Below are 21,328 nucleotides of genomic sequence, written 5' to 3' on the forward strand. Positions count from 1 at the left end.
TAAATATTATGTTAATGTCTGTTTTACCAAAATTTAAAAAAGAGTAAAAAGGAAAACATGAAAATGGAAAAAAAAAAAAAAAAAAGGAGGAAGTTGGCAGCCTGAGTTTGGCCCCCTGGCTGTACTTGTGAACCCCTGATGTAGATCGTGCAGTCTGTCAGTCTCTACTTTAGGCTTGTTTCATACATGTTTGTATTCTAATTCTTAGTCATCTTAGTGACTGTCCTCTGGGTACTTGATGTTCTTAAATGGTGGAACTAAGAAATGAGCCTCAATAAGTGTTTTCTCATTTGACTTCTATTTTTATCACCCCAAAATTCATGTGTTGAAGCCTAATCCCCAATATGTTGGTGTTAGGAGGTGGGGCCTTTAGGAAGTTATTAGGTTATGGGGTTGGGGCCCTCATCAATGGGATTAGTGGCTTTATAAGAAGAGACAGAGAAATTATGTAACGTGATGAGAAATTATGTGTACGTGAGCATACAGCAAAAAGGCATCTGTCTACAAACTGGGAAGAGGGCCTTCACCAGGAACTGAATTGGCTGACATCTTGATTTCCAGAACTGAGAGAAGTAAATTTCTGTTGTTTAAGCCACGCAGTCTGATATTTTTGTTGTAGCAGCCTGCACTAAGACAACTTTCCTCGCTAGAACATAAGTTCCACAGGGGCAGGCTTGGTTTTGTTTGTGGCTGTTATTCCTGGTGCCTAGAACAGTGTCAGGTACACAGGAGGCCCTCAGTTAATAAGGCTGAAAACTGCTGCGAGGACTGACTTAGGCTGTGGTTCCTTGATGCCACGGGTCTTAAGAGTTAGACTTTAGGAGTTTACGTCTGCCACTTCTAGCTAGTTAACCCTGAGCAACTTAACCTCTCTGTGCCTCAGCGTTCTCCTCTGTAAAATGAAGTTGCTTGTTTGCTCACTTCCTAGGGTGCAACTTCTGTGCGGTGATTAAAACAATGCCTACGTGTAAACATTCAATAAAATGTCGGTTGCTGTTACATTCTGTGATTCCTTGTAATGACCTATAATGTTTCCTAAAATGAAGAGTGGTGAGAGAAGAGAGGCATTTAAAGTTCAAAACTGTTGTATTCTGTGCTTTTCATTGCTGAGAGTGATTGAACTTGATAATGACCACTTGAACCAAATGAACCTACATCCTGTCTTTATCTTGCCCTCATATTCTGATGTCAGAGAGTCATGTGCTAAACAGCTCTGCATAGTTTTTTGGTGGTGACATCAATTGCAGGATTGGGTTTTGGTCTTGTTTTTTAAAAGTAGTGGAAAGGTAATGCAAGGTAAGAGTTGAACAAGCCAGTTTGCACTTCTGAAAGTTTTTATGTTATTGCTCTTTGTGAAACAATTTGATGGAGAAGCAGAAAATTTCAGTCTGTGTTGAAATTTTTGGAGCGTCATTTTCTGCTTTGGTCACCAAAGTAGTAAAAGACAATTTTTGGCCTCTGGCATCTTCACTCTAGTTTAAGAGGCAAGGCCAACAAAAATTCAAAACAGCATGATTTAGAGTTTGTCAGTGTTATTATCAAAAAATAATCCAGGAGTTCAAAGAAAAGGTAAGAATCCGAGGCTGAAGTGATAGAATCCACAAGCCCTTGAGAATTTGTGCTAAGCTCTGGAGGGTCGGCGTAGAAAGAGGTAATGAGAGCGAGCAGAGGAGAAACTCCCACCAGGCGCTTGTGAATTAACCTGAGAGAGAAACAGGCTGGTTGGAATACGGAGGGCATGTGCAAAGGGGAAGCAGAAGGGAAGACTAGATAGGTTTGAATGGGATCAGACAGCATACGACCCAGAATGCCGAGTGGAAGTATTATTCCTCTGTTGAAGAGTCTGTGCCACATGTGAAAGTATATCCGCTGTATTTTCTGTATCAGTTTTTCCTTTATAGCATCAGGAGAGCAGAGAACAGAATTGTGACGATCAATTAGGAAATTACGATAGTCATTTAGGTTTGAGATAATGATAAGAACTAAGTTGATGGCAGTGGGACAAAGGGAGAAGACCTTTTAAAAATGATCAATAGGATTTGGTGTCTGGGATACAGGAAATTAATTATGGGGGTCAGTATTCCATCTTTTTTTAACCTGTTGGATTTGCGATGATAGACATATGGATAGAAATGTCCTACATTCTTTGAACGCGTATTTACTGAGGGCCAACTATGTGCGCACCTTGAACAAGGCTCTGAGGATACATGGGGATCAAAACTGACAAGCATCCCTGTCTCATGGAGTTTACTGTCTACTAGGAGAGGCCGACAGCAGTCACACAGCTGTGATTACCAACTGTAGTCAACGAAAGGTGCGGAGTAAAGGCCATGCAGTGAGGGTGGGTGGGTCGTGGTGCATCTGAGGAACTCGAAGGCCAGGAGAGCTGCAGCAAAGAGTGAGGGGAGAATAGTGAAGAACGAGGGGGCTAGAGAGCTAGGCTGGAGGCTAGCAAAGAGGTGAAGGCTATACAATTAGATTTGAGTCAGCCTTGCAGAGTTGGTGCTTAACAGGAAATGTGTGTGGTGGACAAAAAGCAGAACTCTGAGAGGTGGTAGGAGGAGAAGCAAGGAAGTAGAGAAGTGGGAGTAGAGCCTGGCAAGTGGACACCGAAGTCAGTAATGGTGAACTCTTCCCTGTAGGCTAAGAAGGAACACTAATAGAAAGGACCGTTGAATTTGGCATTGAAGATTTTGGTAACTTTCAAGCAGAAACAGGATTTCAAGAGATTGAGGAGAAGGACTGGGTGGTTAAGAAATTGAGGTAGTGGCTATAAATCACCCATTTAAGAAGCTGCTAATAAAAGCACTTTTTATTGTTTTAAAAATGTATTTGCCCAAATACAAAAATGTATTTGTATTGTTTAAAAAATGTATAGACCTTTTTACTCAGCTAAGATGGTCAATCTTATGGTGTGTTTCAGATGAAAAAAAAGATATTGACCATGAGACAGTGGTTGAAGAACAGATCATTGGAGAGAACTCACCTCCTGATTACTCAGAGTACATGACAGGAAAGAAACTTCCTCCTGGAGGGATACCTGGCATTGACCTCTCGGATCCCAAACAACTGGCAGAATTTGCCAGGTAAGTTATAAGAACTTTCCTTTTAATTGTAGAAAATACTTGAGTGTTGTCAGCTGTGGTTTTCTGTGCCTAAGTTACGATGGTGGTTTGTATTCTTGTTCTAGGGAAACCTGAAAACAAAAGCAGTTTGTTTTATTTTTAGTAGTAACTATGCTATTAGTGTGAGTGGCACCATTTTAGATCCTTGTGGACAATGAGATAAAGCAAATGCTCTTCAATTGTATACCTGACATTGCGTGTGAATAAATACAATTGCACATAATTTGTTTGGAAATGGGTATCTTTATACTACCTCTTAGCCTCTTTGTATACACTTTAGATTTGAGAGTATTGTCCTGGATTAAGCTGCAGGAGACCTAGGTCTGTCCTAGATTTTTACAGCTGACCACTGGAAAGGATGTCATCAGTTCATATTTCAGCATGTCATCAGTTAAGCTCCCAGTGTTTTGTTAATTTAAGCTGGCATGACAGGAAGAGATCAAATATTTGTGGCTGGGACCCCTCTGACTGTCCAAGGTGAGCAGTCAGGAAGATCTGAACCTGCTGGATGCATGTTTGTTTTGCCTGAATTGGGCTGGCTTCCTACAGAAGCCTCTGCCCCTTTTTATGTTATTTATTTTCCAGTACTATTTGGCAGTTTTTACAAGGACATGAGAAAACCCACAATGATGTAAAATTTTATTTATTTATTTATTTATTAATAATTTTATTTATTTATTTTTCCCCCAAAGCCCCAGTAGATAGTTGTATGTCATAGCTGCACATCCTTCTAGTTGCTGTATGTGGGACTCGGCCTCAGCGTGGCCGGAGAAGTGGTGCGTCGGTGCGCGCCCGGGATCCGAACCCGGGCTGCCAGCAGCGGAGCGCGCACACTTAACTGCTAAGCCACGGGGCCGGCCCCAATGATGTAAAATTTTAAATAAAATGAAATGAATTAATAAACTCTGGAGCAGCAAGTCTGCTCCTTTTCTCAGCCTGAGGTGGAATGGAGCCTGAACAGCCTAGGAAATCGAGGTGAGGGCAGGGTCAGGAAGAAAGACATCTTTGTGACCCTGCGCCGTCTAAGAACAGAGTGGGACACCTTTTTTTTTCTTTCTCTTGAGAGCAGAGCAACGTAGGTAAGAGCTGGAGACTCTAGAGTGTCCTAGTTTCTCCCAGCCCTTCCAGAAACAAGGTGGACGACCTCCTGCATTTGGAGCCTCAGTTTCCCCATGTGTCAAATGAGTGTAAGAATCCCATTGTGGTTTTGTTGGGTTTTTTTTGTTGTTGTCGTTGAGAAGGATTTGCCCTGAGCTAACATCTGTGCCAGTCTTCCTCTATTTTGTATGTGGGTTGCCGCCACAGCATGGCTGATGAGTGGTGTAGGTCCCTGCCCGGGATCCGAATCTTTGAACCCCAGGCTGCTGAAGTGGAATGTGCTGAACTTAACTACTATGCCACAGGGCCAGCCACTCCCATTGCATTTCAATAAAGGGGTTTGTACCCTTTTCTCCTCTCCAGTGAAACTATAGTTATAGGAAATATACATGTTAATTGATTTCTGATTTATCATGGCTTCACAAAACAAGGTAAGGCTCTATCCTTTTGTTAGTGACATTGCATTCCAGCTTTTATTGCTATTCATATTTTAAATACAGGTATATGAATCTAATATTAACTGCCCTTCCTCCCCTCCCTACCAAGAAAAGTACAAATAAAAATGGAATCTGTAGGATACACAGTCAGCAGTAAGGTTAGAGTTTTTGGACATATTGAGCCACATATCATGCGAGTGTTTAGTATTGTCATGTGTTCTTAAAGTTAGTCACCTCTTCTTTATTGTGCTCAGAATTGAGTGGGGACATAGGCTGCTGTACCAGGGATAGAGCTTGGGAACACAGAAGCCAAGGAAAGCTTTGTGTAGGGGGTGGCGTTTGACTGGCCCTAAAGAACGTCGAGTTTTCATAGATGTGGGGTTTCCATGGTTGGGGCGCACATGCTAAAATGGTATGAGCACGGTAGACACTTACAATATCCATATATATTCAGAAAACAGGAAGCAGTCCAGCATGGCTGAGAATTAGGGTGCTTAGAGGGAAATGATTGGAGTTTTGGTAAATTTAAACCGGATCATTAAGGTCCATGAATCCTGGCTCAAGATATGTGGACTTTTTTAGTATGCAGTGCACTGCTGCTAAAGCTTTTTGAACAGTAGAGAAGGGGGCTGTATGATCAGAAACTTCATTTGAGAGAATTACTTTTTAGCTGTATCTAGGCTGGATTGGTGCAGGTATAAACAGGAAGGGGGAGGTCAGTTAGACAGAAACTCATGAAAGTCTGAGCCAGAATTGTGGTGGTCAGACTAGAAGAGTAAATGTGATAGAGGTGACAGAAGACAGTGAAAGAGATTGGGAAGCAGATTGGCTGAATGTCTGGAGGGAAGGGAACAAAAGAGGAAGAATCAAAATGCACATTAAAAGCTTAGCTCCTTAGGTGACAGGAAATTGGGAGAAGGTGCTGGTTTGGGGTTCAGGGAGGGCAGTGTTTGGTTTCAGATGCTAATGAAACATCCATATTGGACTTGAGATGGCTTCAGGAAGTAGGTTAGGGTTAGAGTCATCTGATGAGGAATGGCTAAAAGCATCAAAGTGTCACAGAAGGAAGCTCTTTGAGGGGGGAGGTTTTGGAGGGAAAAGACAGCAGCATAAAGTCTTGGAAAAGCCTTGTATTCAGAGGGTAAGAGGAACCAGTGACAGAGCAGAAGGATCATTCAGACAGGTGGAAGGAGACTCAGGAAAGTACAGCATCACAAAAGCCAGTAGGCTTTCCAGAAGGGCCAAGAGAGGGAGGAATAACATTTCTCTAGATGATATATTGGGAAGTAATTTCAGTGGAGGTGCAGAGGGCTGAGGCAGGCTTTTGCAGAGAGAGGGAACCTGTGGGTAGTGAGCATAGAAGTAATGGGGTGTTGGTGACCCTTGGCTTTGTTCACCCTCGTGGAGAATTCGGGCATCTGATCTGAAAGCTTGTCCCCAGTCCTCTGAACAGAAAATCTGGGGTGTTTCAGCCTTAAGCTCAGGAGGCGTTTGTTGCTGCTGTGGAGTAGAAGCCTCTGCTTGTTTCTCAAGTGGCCTTGCCTCTGCGTCAGGGCTGCCTTAGACCTTACTTCTAAGGAAGGGGGACTACCCTGGGACCCAGGGACCAGATGTCTGTCCATTGTGGAATTTCAGAACACTAAGGATAAAAGCTTCCAGAGAGAAAAGATAGGTTACATACAAAAGAAGGAGAGTTAGACCTGAACACTTTTCTTCAACAGCAGTGGATAATTAGGAGACAATGGAGCAATATTTTGAGATTCCTGAGGAAAAATTATTATAAAGATAGAATTCTTTTTCTAGCAAAGCTATCAGTCAAGTACAAGGGCAAAATAATGACAATTTTAGATGCCTTAGGATTCATTTTATGTTGCATGCACTCTTTCTGAGGAGGTTACTTGAGGATGTATTCCAGTAAAATGAGGATGAACATCAAAAGGAAGACTTCCTGAAGAATGCAGTAAAAAGAAAACCAAGACGACAGGTGCGCAGCAAGCTGGAGAACGTGTTCAATTTAGAACAGGAAGTCAGTGGGTTGCAAGAATTTCTTCAAGAAAAGTTTATTTCATTCAGTAGTGGATAGAATGAGTTAAGAAGGTAGAAGATCTTGGTGGTGTGGGAAAGAGTGCTTTAAAAAAGAAAAGATAATCAGAAACTCTCTGAAGAGGAGAGTGGAGGGCTAAGAAAGCCATGGCCTAAAAATGGGGCATAATTTTGACAATATTTAAAGAGAGAAAACTCATTTGACTTGAGTCTAGGAAAATTCTCTCCTTGGTATAGAAGCTACTTTATTGGGCTTGTAGAGCAAGAGATGTGGTCCTAGCACACAGTTAAATTGTACAGTAAGCAATATTTACATAATCATCTGAATATAGTGTGTTTATTTTCTTTTATAATCAACCTGTTAAAGATTTCATTCTGTATACAGAATAGAATGATGTCTTGCTTATCTTGACAATGTGTACAAAGGAAAGGTATAGGGTTTGGGCATTGTGAGGTGGATTGAGGGTTGGGCTCATTCTCATCCTCATTTTCCATAGTATCTCTTGAGATCCTGTAAAACTGCACAAATCTCTTTAATTGGACAGTGGTGGTGAGAAATATTTGAGCCTAGAATGCCCTATTTTATTAGATCTTCACATTTTGAGAATGTGCGTAACAGCTGAATAGGATTTTCCAGAGGCCCCAGAATTGGTGACAGGGACTCTGAAAGCTGAAGACAAAGAGGCACCAACTTTCAAACTTGGGGGCCAGACCCCATCTTCTTTGCTTAGAAAGATCCACAGAACTTGTTCTGCTGGCCACTGCTTTTCATCTGTCTCCACTCTGACTGAGCTGTTGGCTTAAGGTGGTGTGTTAGCTGCTTTCCCTCTCTTCGTATCCTGGGGTGATGGGGTTCTGGACTGGACTTGAAACTGACCAGAGTGTTTCAGGTTCCTGCTGCACTGAGCCTGGACTGCTGAGTAAATCAGTTACATATGTGTGTGGGCAAGTGTAAGCAACCACTTTGATTTGAAAGTCATGGTATTGGGGAGGTGGGACTATGGGTGACTTTGTTCTTTCTTGAAATTTTTTTTAAGCAAATACTTCAAAAAGTGGTCTGTGGGTGGGACCTGGCAAATTCTCTTTGCTGATTAAATTGATAACCTTTTGTGTTTTTCATTAACTAAAGTTAGCCCTTTGGAAAGCTTTGGTCTAGAAAGATCAGAATGAAGAGTGGTTAGGTTAGTCCCAAGTTGGTTATGTCTTGTGGTGGTTCACTACCCACCCTGAGACTTTTTCATGGGATTCATGTAAAGATGAAATGTGGTAGTGGAGCAGAAATTACCTTAAAACTCTTCAGTATCATCACGTGAATAGACACTGTCTACTTAAGAGATAATTCATTCAAGAAACTTGGTCTCATTTGTCTACAGCAGCATTATTCTTTGCAAAGAGGGAAGGTAAATTATGCTTGCGGATGGTAGCCATGCTACAACAGAACTCAGGCCACCAGCACAGGTCAGAATTGGTGGTTCCAGTCTGAAGTCAACTAAGCTTGTCTTGCAAGGAAGAGGCTTATTTTCGTTCAAGGATTACTGCTTCAGAAATGTTTCATCTCGTCTTCTGGGACATTTGTGAATTTAACTTAGTCGCAACTTTTGGTTTACACAATGCCTTCCTGAAAGTTGTGCCAGGAAATTCCTGCAGTTTTTGGTCCTGGAGTCTACTTTATAGTGTTGTGCCTTCTACGTATACAGAATGAGATAGTATAAAACCAGCAGTCATGTCATAGGGAGCATATTCTCCATTTTTAATTGAACAGGAAACTTCTCTTGTTGGTACCTGGCTCCTCCATAGAATTTCTAATACATTGAGAGGGCCTTTCTACTTTACCTGTGTGGTTCTTTCTCCAGTCTCTCAGTCCTTTAGTTGAAAAGGGCGGTTTAGAGCATCAGAACCTTCTGGGTTGTTAAGTACAACTGGCATTTATTTAGAAATGAACTCATTTTTAGCTAGGCCCACTTAACACATAGTTGATGATAATAATAGCTATCATTTCCCAAGAGCTTAATGTACATCATCTTTTTTAATCTTCACAGCTCTAAAGTAGGTAGCATTATACCTTTTTACAGAATAAGAAACTGAGGCTGAGAAGTTAAAGTAATTTGCTCAAGGTCATGCAGCTAGTAAAAGTCAGCATCAAGTCACACATCCCATTCCGTCTCATTCGTAATGCCTATGCATTGTCGTCGTTGTCTCCGGTTTGAAAGATCTTTGTAAAGTATCACAGTCACTGAAAATCTCAAATCTTGGTTACTTATGACTAGTTTGGGTGGGCTAAGAAGATATTCTAGGTAGTAGTGTATGATTTTAGTCTTTTTAAAAATTATTTTTTTTAGGATTTCAAATTATATATATATATATATATATATATATATATATATATATATATATATATATATATATATATATATATATTTTGTAGGTTGTATATCAATTGGTGCCATGAAGATTTTAATTTTAGTTTCTATTCACAAAGCAAAACACTTTCTATCTAAGTATACTTTTTTGGAAAATAACCTTTTCAGTGTTCGCATTTGAATAAAATGTAAAAGGTACAACATATGCTGCCTCATTTGCCCTCTGTAGTGAAGACAGATGATTTGCCAAGGAGCTTGAGTGGCTGCAATTAAACGCCTTCCACTTCCTCCTTGAGTCCAAGGGTGTTTGTCCAAGTGCATTTTAAACTCTCATTCTCAAATTAATTATATTGCTAAATACTAGCACACATTTGGAAATGACATTTTAAGAAAAAAATACCACTTAATAACATTTAAAAAATCAAGAGCTTGGTAAATGGTACATGGAACTTTTGTGTATATTTGAAAATTTCCATGATAAAATTAAAAAAAAAAATTAAGTTCCTAGGAATAAATCTAAGAAAATGTATGGGGGGGACCTCCTGGGTAACTGGACCACACCTGTCCCACTGGAATGGACCCCATATTTTAACCCCAAGATGGGTGGGACAGGGAAAAGACTGTGGGGCATATTTGTCATCCCAGTGGACATTTTTTAAAAATTGGTTTATTGTGATAATTTGCATACAGTAAAATTTACCCTCTTTTAGGTGAGTATCATTCTATGAATTTGGACAAACACAATCGTGTAGCCATCTCCAGAGTCAAGACATAGAGCATTTCAGTGAAATCATCAAAGGGTAAACTTTTGTCATTGGGAAGATTGGAGCTTGGTTCTTAATACACTCTTATTATATTTAGTTGGAGTAGAATCCTTTCATATGAATCATTGTTTTGCAAACTCTGATATAACCTCTAGGTGGTGTAATGGCACCGCATTTTTGTCCTACCTGGTTTTGTGAACTCAGACCCAAACTTCAGGATTTAATGGTGTATAAGGTAACAAACACTAGTTCAGAGCCCTGGCCACAACAGGCACTTAGAAAATATGTGCTAACTGATGTGGTGATCCTCCAAGTCCAAGAAAGAAGGAGTATCCACGGGGTCGGAATGGAAGAGGATACCAGGCTGAAAATGTCCTTACAGAATTTAAAATAGGGAATTGGCAGTCTTCAACAAACTCCGTAGAGATAAGTTATAGCTATCAAAGAAATTGTCTCACCTGTGCTCCTCCAGGCCATGGAAAGTTTAACTATATGATTTCATGAGTTCAGGTTTTATAAAGTAGGAAGCATCAGGTAATCCTTTTCCCAGATCAGGGGTGAAGAAGGATATTGCTAGGGCCTTTGCTGACTTCAAGATGACAGCAGAAATCTTTTGAAATGAAAAAGTGGTGGTAAATTAGCTCTGATTGTTAAGAAATCATTGACGCAATTGTTTGTTAAATATCATCCTTCTGTAGGAGTGTGAGATGGCAAAACTAGGGACGAGAAGAACATCGGTTTCCGAGATGGAAATCTGTTTTCCTAGGTTTTCTAGGAGCTCTTAATTTCTCACCCCTCTACCACACACAGATATGTAGGGAGTATTTGGGAAGAAAGTTTTGACAAAAGACCAAAGGTTGGTTCAGTGGAAATGGCAGGTAGGTAAATTACCAGATGAAATCACCAAGCTCTCTGGGTGGTGATTCCACACAGGGCACTCCCTGCCTGCCCATGTAACCGGGACTCTTGTTATAGCCGGTTCTGAAGCAGGTCCAGAAGTCTGTCCCGTAAAAGAAATGCTCTTGTTTTTTGAAAAATTGTAATCTCCCTGCTACCCCCACCACCAAAAATAATAGTATGATGAGACGTAGACAGTATGAGAGTATATGGAGTGTTCTCACCTGTCTATCAGTCCCCAGGGCTCCTCCCTAAAGTAACCAGTCCTGACAGCTTGTTATCTTTCCTTCTAGAGATATTACATGTATATAAATAGTTCTCTGTTTAAAAGGACAGTTCTGTACCGCGCCCCCCCCCTTTTTTTTTTGGTGAGGAAGATCAGCCCTGTGCTAACATCTGCCAGTCCTCCTCTTTTTTTTTTGCTGAGGAAGACTGGCCCTGGGCTAACATCCGTGCCCATCTTCCTCCACTTTATATGGGACGCTGCCACAGTATGGCTTGCCGAGCAGTGCGTCGGTGCACGCCCGGATCCGAACCAACGAACCCCAGGCAGCCGAAGCGGAGCGCGCGCCCTTAACTGCTTGCGCCACCTGGCTGGCCCCTGTACCCTTTTTTAAAAATGATCTCTGGTAACAGTCATTTCTGTCAGTATGAAATGCACACACACACACACACACACACCCCGCCTTTTGGGGTGGGGGGGTGGGATTAGCCCTGAGCTAACATCTGTTGCCCCTCTTCCTCTATTTTGTATGTGGAATGCCACCACAGCATGGCTTGATGAGCGGTGCGTAGGTCCACACCCGGGATCCAAAGCCATGGACCCCAGGCTGCTGAAGCTGAGCACACAAACTCAGTCACTACGCCACCGAGCTGACCCCCTTTTTTTAAAGCAGTTGTATAGGGATATATATTTTTAAGACCCTCCCGTGTCCTTTGCTCCCTTTTTATAAGGTACCTTTATTACCACAGCAGCTGCCTTGGGATACATTGCTTTGCTCCCACTAGGAGATTCCTCTGTGGTTTTCTGGGAGGTTGATCTTTTTATTTTTAAAGAGTTTGGAGGAAAGAGCAGATATTTGAATCACAGAGATCATGGTGCCATTCCACACTGCACCAGCTCATCAGCTTTGAGACCACAGGCAGTAACAGTCTCTGAGCATCAGCGTCCTTGTCTGTAGAATGGGACGAGTACTTCGCAGTCACAGGTGTTCTGTGACTGTGAGCCGTCTCCTCCTCTCCCCTTCATGGAAGCATATTGTAATCTTAGTTTTTGTACCTATAAGGAAAACATTTTAGGAACTATATAATTTATGCCAGTTGAGTCTACCCACTCCTACAAATCTCTCTCTCTCTCTTTTTCTTTTTTTTTTTTTGGTAAGAATGAAGCCAAGAAAAATTAAAGAAGATGATGCTCCAAGAACAATAGCTTGCCCTCATAAAGTAAGTAATGCTAGGGGAAAAGTGTTCATTAAAGTGTTACTGAAGTTTTAGAGAGCATATAAGATATGTACACTTTTATTTCCATCTTCATAATTGAGATTAAGTGAGGAACTATAATTTTTGGTTTCTAAATTCAAGAGACTATATTTTGTAATGTAAGTTTTGTTGTTCAGTAAAGGCCACTTAAATTTAAATACTATTAAAAGGAGTTACTGTAGGGCACCAATGTTTTTATTATTACTATATGTTGAACGTACTATGTTAGGATTTTATTTCTTTTTGGATTGTCAACAAGTCAGTCTTAAGACATTGGGTTGTGTCTCACCCATAGACCCTTTTGGGACTGTAGGTTCATTATGAAAATTTGGATATTATTTTGGATGTTGCTAAAGTAAGCCTAGTAAGGCGTCATTATTTCCGTCACAATTTTCTTAATTTACCCTGTTAATTTTGTGTGGTACGGGGGGTACTTAATTGTTTTCAAATGTGATTAGGCTTTAAAATAAAGGGATAGCCTAAAAAGTAGTTTGAGGTGTTGGTTGGGTCTGTTTCAAACTTAATTGGGTGTAAAACTAACAAAAATATAGTATCACTTAGGTGCAGAAAAACCAAGGGGGAGACATTTTTAATGGTGTAAAGAATTTTTAAAAATCAACAATGGAGAAGGATAAATTCAGTTTCACGGTCTCACCTCTAATGACTGTGCTCTCATAAGTTCTTTGTGTTCTTTTATTTAATGCTCTTAATGTGGAGATTTTGAAATATAAAATGATTTGGGGCCAAAAAATAAATAAACATTTGAAAACAGTTATGCCTTTAGTGCCTGCCATCTCTCTAGCTGTTCTGTGTACTTCTTTTCCAATTACATTTTTTTTAAATTCCGTTTTCTAAATGGAAACTCAACCTAGGGGTCAAGGTGAAAAAACTGTGGCTTTTCCCTCCCTTTTGCCTGTGAAGCTGTCCAGTGGTTGGCCTGTGCTGTCCTTCTATCATGCTGTCTGACCATTTCCCCCATTCACTCCATCACTGGGCAACAACTGCAGAAGAAATTGTGAAGGACATGCTTCTCTCGAGCACCACATACCCATCTGCCTCCCCACCCTGCTCTGGTATCAGTTTGCCTGCTTCTTTTCCTAGTGTCTCACAAAATAAATTTCTTCTGTAGTTGCCATTCCTTGGAGGCCCTCTTGCTTCTTTCTCTGTCAAGAAGGGGAAAGAGGCAAAGAGAGAAGAGGGAACAGTAGGCGATGGAGAATGACAGCCCATTCTTGCAGCACAGAATATGGGGCCCACCAAAGGTAGTGGTGGACTGCCGTCATTTTAACTCCATTTATTTATCAGTGCTTCTGTTATTTCATTTGGGGGACATAGTGGGGTGAGGCAGCTGTGGTGTAGCTGGAAGCCAGGGTGCTGGGTTCTACTCCCAGCTCGGCTGCTACTAGTAGTGTGACCTTGGGCAAGTCTACTTAAGACATCTCTAAGCCTCAGTTTCCTCATCTGTAAAACAAGGGTTTGCATTAAATGATAAGGCCTTGTCAGCTGTCTGTTTTTTGTCTTAATATTTCTACTATAATACTAAGTAAAATTAAAATAGGGGGGTGGGGGAGTTTGGTTTTAATGTGTCAGTGAAGGCTGTTAAGTGGTTGAATCCTTTGTAACAGTTTGCAGTGTGAACCACTAAGCTTCTCTCTCTGTTCGAAGGGCTGCACAAAGATGTTCAGGGATAACTCTGCCATGAGAAAACATCTGCACACCCACGGTCCCAGAGTCCACGTCTGTGCAGAATGTGGCAAAGCTTTTGTTGAGAGCTCAAAACTAAAACGACACCAACTGGTTCATACTGGAGAGAAGCCCTTTCAGGTAGAGCCACTCCCTTCTCCCCTCCACAGTACCCTGCAGGTGTGGGCAGGGTGGCGACGATGCTAGAGAGATGCTGGCCAGCCCAGAGAGTCAGGGTCTTAGCTCCCCTAGTGAGGAACGAAATTGGTGTCCTGATGAGTCATTTGGGAGAGCTGCCCAAGCCCTGACTCCCTGTGTGTAACCCCTGTGGTACTGGAGATGGGGTGGGTCAGGGTGTTGTTGGAGAAAAATAGGGCTGCTCGAGAGCAACCTAAAACTAAATTTCTAGTGCATTCACTATGGGGCTGAAGCAGTTTATTTTTTGTAGTTAATAGTATATTGAATTACTAATTGACAGAGAACTTCCAAAATTTTATTGTACGAGAGTAAGTATAGTTAATATTTTGTCTGTTTTTAGAAGCCCATAAACAAGTGAACCAACTAGCAATGCAGCTAGTAAATGTAACATGGTTCTTTTTGATACTTGACACCAGAAACCTCCCTAATCATTTGTATTTTATTATTTGAAATATTTACACAAGTACAGGACCTTAACACATTAGAAGAATTCTTGCTGTTTTGCCAAGTGTTTCTCTTATGTTGTATTTGAACAGCTCACGAGGGCTGTCCTTGGGTTTTAGGAGTTGTCCAACATGCATTTAGAGCTCCTTCCCGCTAACTGTAGACTATATCTAGATGATGTCCCCGGGGCAAGGAGGCAAAGTGTTCGGTCAGGGAAGCAGGCTGCTCTCCGCCATAGCAGTGGGCTGCTCCCTCTCCTGGGCCTGGTCAGAGTCGCTGAGTGGGTTGTCTCTGGTCTCTCCTCGACAGTGCACGTTCGAAGGCTGCGGGAAGCGCTTCTCACTGGACTTCAATTTGCGCACACATGTGCGAATTCATACCGGAGACAGGCCCTATGTGTGCCCCTTCGATGGTTGTAATAAGAAGTTTGCTCAGTCGACTAACCTGAAATCTCACATCTTAACACATGCTAAGGCCAAAAACAACCAGTGAGAAGAAGAGAAGACCCTTCTCGACCTCGGGAAGCATCTTCCAGGAGTGTGATTGGGAATAAATATGCCTCTCCTTTGTATATTGTTTCTAGGAAAGAATTTTAAAAATGAATCCTACACACCTAAGGGACATGTTTTGATAAAGTAGTAAAAATTAAAAAAAAACTTTAATAAGATGACATTGCTGAGATGCTCTATCTTGCTCTGTAATCTCGTTTCAAAAACACGGTGTTTTTGTAAAGTGTGGTCCCAACAGGAGGACAATTCATGAACTTCTCATCAAAAGACAATTCTTTATACAACAGTGCTAAAAACGGGACTTCTTTTCACATTCTTATAAATATGAAGCTCACCTGTTGCTTACAATTTTTTTAATTTTGTATTTTCCAAGTGTGCATATTGTACACTTTTTGGGGATATGCTTAGTAATGCTATGTGTGATTTTTCTGGAGGTTGATAACTTTGCTTGCAGTAGATTTTCTTTAAAAGAATGGGCAGTTACATGCATACTTCAAAAGTATTTTTCCTGTAAAAAAAAAGTTATATAGGTTTTGTTTGCTATCTTAATTTTGGTTGTATTCTTTGATGTTAACACATTTTGTATAATTGTATCGTATAGCTGTATTGAATCATGTAGTATCAAATATTAGATGTGATTTAATAGTGTTAATCAATTTAAACCCATTTTAGTCACTTTTTTTTTCCGAAAAATACTGCCAGATGCTGATGTTCAGTGTAATTTCTTTGCCTGTTCAGTTACAGAAAGTGGTGCTCAGTTGTAGAATGTATTGTACCTTTTAACACCTGATGTGTACATCCCATGTAACAGAAAGGGCGACAATAAAATAGCAATCCTACAGAAAGAAGATGGCAGAAAAGATCTGTAAGCACAGTCTTATTTCCTTTTGTTGTCCAGAATAATTATAATTCTTGAGCCTCCCAGAAATTGGAAGCTAAATAAAGCTACTCAAGTTTCCTTTATTTTGCACTCAATTACAGTGACTTGTGATTAAAGCGATGCATGGATATTTTAATACTTTCTACGTGTACTGAATTCTGAGAGAGAGAGAGTAGGTGACAGGCACCCCGAGTTAAGGAACTACCTCAGAGTGCCCCACGCCGGGCCCGTTGGTGAGAGGATTTTGATTTTAGCTCCCCCAGCAGACGTGTGACTGAAGCAGCTGTGCCCTGCCTGCGTGTGCTCTCAAGGTAAGGGGGAACCGGCAGAGGCGCAAGCCCAGGGAAGACCAGGCGTGTCCGCTGCTCAGGCTGCTGTCAGGGCTGGTTGAACAGGAAGCGTTTATGGGTATCGGCCGATTGGGTTGAGAGCCTTGGTTCCTTTGTCTAGTGGAGTCTTTAAATGCTAACATGTAGCGATTGAGCGCCAGTAGCTTAATTTCATGCTTCTAAACAGATACTGAGTACAGATTGGCAAGGTGATTAGATTATTAAGAAAACTGTACTCAATGAGTACTTTACCTCTCACATTGTGACCTCTTAAATGTATGATTATAATTTTTGAATAATTTTACTTAGAGTCGGAATATCAGACTCATGAGAATATTTTATAAACTGCCATGATACAGCAAAATCCCATTTATTCAAAATACAAACCGTGTGTCTTTGTGCTGTATGCTTGACTCTGCAAGGTAATTGACAAACTAGCTAATATCAGAGATTTATTTATAAGATGTCCAGGACACCGTCAGGTCAAAAATGTAGCCCTATCTCTTACAGCTTCTCCATCGGTCCTGTACAGGAGGATTAGTGACCAAATAACAGTGACCCTGTGGCTCTCCGGAATTTTGAAGTGCCTTCTGAATCATAAATGAAAATTTAACTTGAGACACTTTTTTTATTTGTTCAGAATCTGTTATCCATTGAGTAGTTTGATGGAACTGAGTTAATCAGAAGACCCCAGCTGTTCTCTGGATAAGCCAGGCTTTGCTGTATCTGGCAGTCAGGAGAGAGGTAAGCCTGTGATGGAGGTCCCCTTCGGAGCTGAGTACCCCAGTGCGAACGTGTGGCTCTTTGATTAGACCTGGGGCAGAGGCCTCCGTTGGTGCCTGTGGTATATATAAGCGCCCACACCTTCCCTCTCCACTCTCAGGTGAGCAGTCTCAGAGTGGCCATACAGAAGTGCTGCTCCAGTTGGGTGACTGTGTTAGGAGTTGGGACTGTATCACCCTTGCCCCATCATTGCGCCGCACTGGAGCCTGGTCCCGGCGCTGTCCTCAGGACTCCTGCCTGAGGGCCCATGGCAGGGTAGCCTCGTGTGGTGGGAAAGTCTCACTGGCAGCCCTGAGAACCACGCCGTGACCTTCAGAAGCCAGGCTCCTGTGTGGAGGGAGGTCCCTCTTCCTCTGTGCCTTGATCCCTTGGGGGATGCCTTTGGTCATCTCTTTCATCCCTTTATGTCTCTGAGTGGAATAGTCATCACTCCCCTTGACTCTCTCTGTTCACGTGTCTTCTCTCAATCTGCAGAGTTATTTTCTGAAAGGAATTTAATTGGGGGTTGAAGAAAAAATGTCCAAGTTCCTTGTTGATGTAGCACTCTCAATTTGCAGTGACAGTGTAGGAAACTAATAAATGAGCGACCATTTAGAGTAGAGGTAGTTCTCATTGGGTATAACTTAAACCCTTTTTGCTTGTGGTTAGAATTTATAATTTTGCTAAAGATGTAATTTACTAAAATTTGAAATGGTGTTCTAACAGTGAGTCAGTTGTCTTGAGAATTAATCTGATTTATAAGTAATACTGATAGACATATTTTCTTACATCTGAACTGAAATAAATGCATGTTTCTAGCATATGTAATATAAAAACTTCAGAGGATAAGTTTACATTTAACAAGATGTTGTTTTCTATTTTTGGATTTCTTATTATTTTCCCCCATTTTGGTAGTGGGGTTTAGGGGGAAGCATAATATTTGTATAAAGAACTGTCACCCCAGAGTGACATTTATTTTCCAAGGTGACATTGAACTCGCACTGTTGGTTTCATATGGTGTTTGTGTGCTATGCCTAGATTCAAGGCCTGAGGATTTGAGGAAAATCAAGATTTTTTTTTTCCTATTTGGTTTTCATGTACAAGTTCTTTTAAATGTCACTTATTTTGCTAAGTTTGAGTAAAGTAAGACCCTTTGACAGAATAGTATGCTCAATGCCTGGCAGTGTTTCCAAGCAGAGTTCTAGTTCATTTCTTCACAAATAGAGAGTCACTTCATTCAGCAAGAAGCCTAGAGAGACACGCGGATCTGCCTGAGTAGCAGTTGGAGTGCTTTCAGTGGGCTTATTGCTGCCCCCACTCTGCTTAGCAAAACGTACCTATGGTACCTTACCGCAGAATTTCTGTCCACGGCACGGAATCCTGGCGCCTACAATGTAGTGTTGGAGTTGGGAAGCTGATGACCCACCCCCATTGTAGGTGGAGAGCATAGATCACTTGTGTCTGACTCCTGTGATTTGGGATCAGCGTGGCTTAGGAAGGCCATGTTATTAATCTTTAATTCCTTAAGTTCCTTCTGTTTTCTTGACATCTGACCACCAGCGAGAGCAAGGATCCCAGAGCTCAGAACAATGGCGAGAGCTGAAGCTGCTCGCAGGCGTCCACTTAAAGCCCTCACCGTGCCTCGAGGCTTCCTTCCTGCCTGTCGCTGTGTGGCCTGGGACCCCTGGCCTTAGGGGCACTTGTCTGACTTGGTAGCCCTTTGTCCCGGCTCCCATTGGCGTTAGTGCAAGTGAGCACCTTGTCCGAGTCTGGGCCCAGGAGGTCCCGGCAGGTGCGTTCCAGCCACACTCGTAACCCAGGAGGGAGAGGAGGGAGCCAGGACTCTGAGTTCTGCTTCCTTGCAGCTGCGGTCACGCACTCCATAGCCTGCTCTTTGGCTTTACAGAAGGTCCTCCATGCCTTCAGGATCCCTCCCTGTGCAGAAGCAAGTGACTGGATGGCTGGCTAGGTCTCTTGCCCCCTGACTTACTGACCTTGATTGACCTTGATTGTCACTGCTCAGATGGTGCTCAGGTTTCCTGGTTCCCTGAAGATGGTGTAAGTGAGGCCCTTAGAGCAGCAGCCTCAGGCAGGAGAGGGCAGGCCCCTCCACAGGCGGGTGTCTGTGTGGCTGAAAGGCTTCCCAGCATCCTCTCCAGGCGCTGGTGGTCAGCACAGTGCTGGGGAGGGTGTTTCAGCTGGGACAGGATCGAGACTTGATGGGAGAGGCAGGGGGCACCCTGTTGACATGCTTCATCCACTCTCCTTATAAAAACTGGAAGGGACGGTTACACATTGGCGTTGGGTCAGCAGGCAAATCAGACTTCCCGGAGAGTGGTGCCCCTGGTCTCCACTTTTCTGGCCAGCCTTCTGGGAGTCTGCAGAGGGTGAGTGTGGGATCTAAAGCATTTGTCTAAAGCACAATGATTGATTTTCCACAAAGTGGCAAGTTTAATCAAATTGACTTCTTTTCATTAAAGACACTCAGATGCCATAAGAAACAGCGCTGGGGTGCCGCAGGGAGGGGGGCCAGTTGCTGTGTTGTATTCTGTTTGCTGCTCTGTCTGGGGCCGCACGATGTCTGCATACATTATGGAGGGGAAGGGCATCACTACCAAACAGGAGAACCTTTGTCTACAACACCCATAACCGTTATGAGGCTCTCTTATCTACAGACAGTGATTGGTCCAACCATTTTCATAGAACAGTTCTGTTTTTATTCACTTTCTGGTAACTTCTGTAGGCCCTGGCTCAAGGACTTAGCATTGCGTCTCATGTACATCTTTTTCTTAAATGTTCTTTGCCATTTCTGGAATTGTCCTTGGTTTTTCCTTAGCTCATAGGTCATAGATGCAGAAATATTATAGTATTTAAGGCATCCGCATCAAGCATCAGATGGCTTTGCATCCAGAAAAACATTTAACGATAACTCAGTTTGAAGCACCAAGCATGTGTAACATGGCTCTATAAAATATAATAAACGCATAATGTTAAGCTTTTTAATGCCTGTGGTTCTTGTTTGTTCCTCAGTTCTCTAAGCTGCCCCTTTTCTTGAGTTGCTTACACAGTAAACCTGGCTGTAAGCTCCTGCCTGGTCTGAGGGCTGCCTCTTGACACAGGAACAGAAACTCCCAGGATTTGGTTTCACACCAGCAAGACATGCTTCCTCCCCATAATTTCTCCGCTCCAAGATGGACTAATGGGCCAGAAGGAATCCTAACAAGAACCTCACCCACTTTGAGAAAGCACAGCCAAGTGGAATTCTCATGCCATTGGGCCCATCATCCCCACTGTTAGTTCTGGGAGCTCCAGTGCCAGAAAGAAAAGCTTACTAACTGGGATAGACTCTTTAAAACTTGATAAAATATACTGAGAGCTAGTGAGGATTTGGCCCAAAGCAAAATGCAGAGGCATCCTGGTCCCCCCTGGCTGGGACCCTGGTACCTGGTGTACTGCAGAGTGAGGTTTTTTATTACTGTAATCCATGCGACTTGCCCTTCTTTTTGCTAATGGTGGAAGGGGCAGCTGACACAATGCTGCTGAGGCGGCGAGTCCCAGCCCCGTGAGGCCCAGAACTGCTGAGTGCTGGCCTGAGGTAGAGTTGAGCTGAGGAACAGCCATGGTGGAACCAGCGCGTGCTGCTGCACATTTCAGATGCAAAGGAACTGAGGTCATTGAGGGCTTTGGAATTGCCTACTGTGGGCACCGCCAGGTAACACTGCAACCGGTGTCTGTACTTCTGCACTTGCCCGTGTCTCTGCCTGGCTGTAATAACAATTGTTGAGGACCTAGCCGTCCTCAGGACCATGCTGGGCATTGTGAACACTTCATTTACTCCTCCAAACCGCCCGTGGAGGGATTCCGAAGCATTTGTCACGGATGAGGGTCATTGGTGAAGGTCTGGCAGCTGGAATTCAAAACTCAGGCCTACGTGGCTTCCACTGCACTCTGCTTGCCGCTGGTCCCTCAGCCTGAGTTCATCTCCAAGCCCCTCTCAAAGAAGCCATAGTCCCTGTTATGGAGCCTCCCTGTCTCCCAGCACTGCCGCCTCTGGCTCTCAGAACAGTGCCTCTCCCGGCTTTGGAAGCTGGCTCTCAGGGCTCCCCACTGCCAGCTGTCAGCTCCTTGTTCGGGCGCCAGCTGCTCCTCTCCAGCTTTCTGATGTCCCTGTACTGTGCCGTCAGCTAACTGGGTCTCCAGCATGGGGGTCTCACCAGCCCACTCAAACCTGCAGTGGATTCCGCTTCCTCTGGAATAAAATCCAGAGCTTTTGCCTGCCCTTTTTAAAGCTAAGCTGCAGCTCTGACCTACTTTTCCGAC

At 42.7% G+C, this 21,328-nt stretch overlaps 1 protein-coding gene across 1 annotated transcript in view; it reads left to right on the top strand.

Moving 5' to 3' along the window:
• Positions 1–16,000, top strand: part of YY1 (YY1 transcription factor) — a 28,767-nt gene extending 12,767 nt beyond the window's left edge. The window contains exons 2-5 of the mRNA XM_058567691.1: positions 2,924–3,086; positions 12,107–12,167; positions 13,869–14,027; positions 14,838–16,000. Coding sequence (XP_058423674.1) covers positions 2,924–3,086; positions 12,107–12,167; positions 13,869–14,027; positions 14,838–15,020 — 566 coding nt within the window. The 3' untranslated portion in view covers positions 15,021–16,000. The remainder of the gene's footprint in view (positions 1–2,923; positions 3,087–12,106; positions 12,168–13,868; positions 14,028–14,837) is intronic.
• Positions 16,001–21,328: the final 5,328 nt, after the last annotated feature.

Source organism: Diceros bicornis, chromosome 24 (assembly GCF_020826845.1).
Source record: "Diceros bicornis minor isolate mBicDic1 chromosome 24, mDicBic1.mat.cur, whole genome shotgun sequence".
Taxonomy (NCBI): domain Eukaryota; kingdom Metazoa; phylum Chordata; class Mammalia; order Perissodactyla; family Rhinocerotidae; genus Diceros; species Diceros bicornis.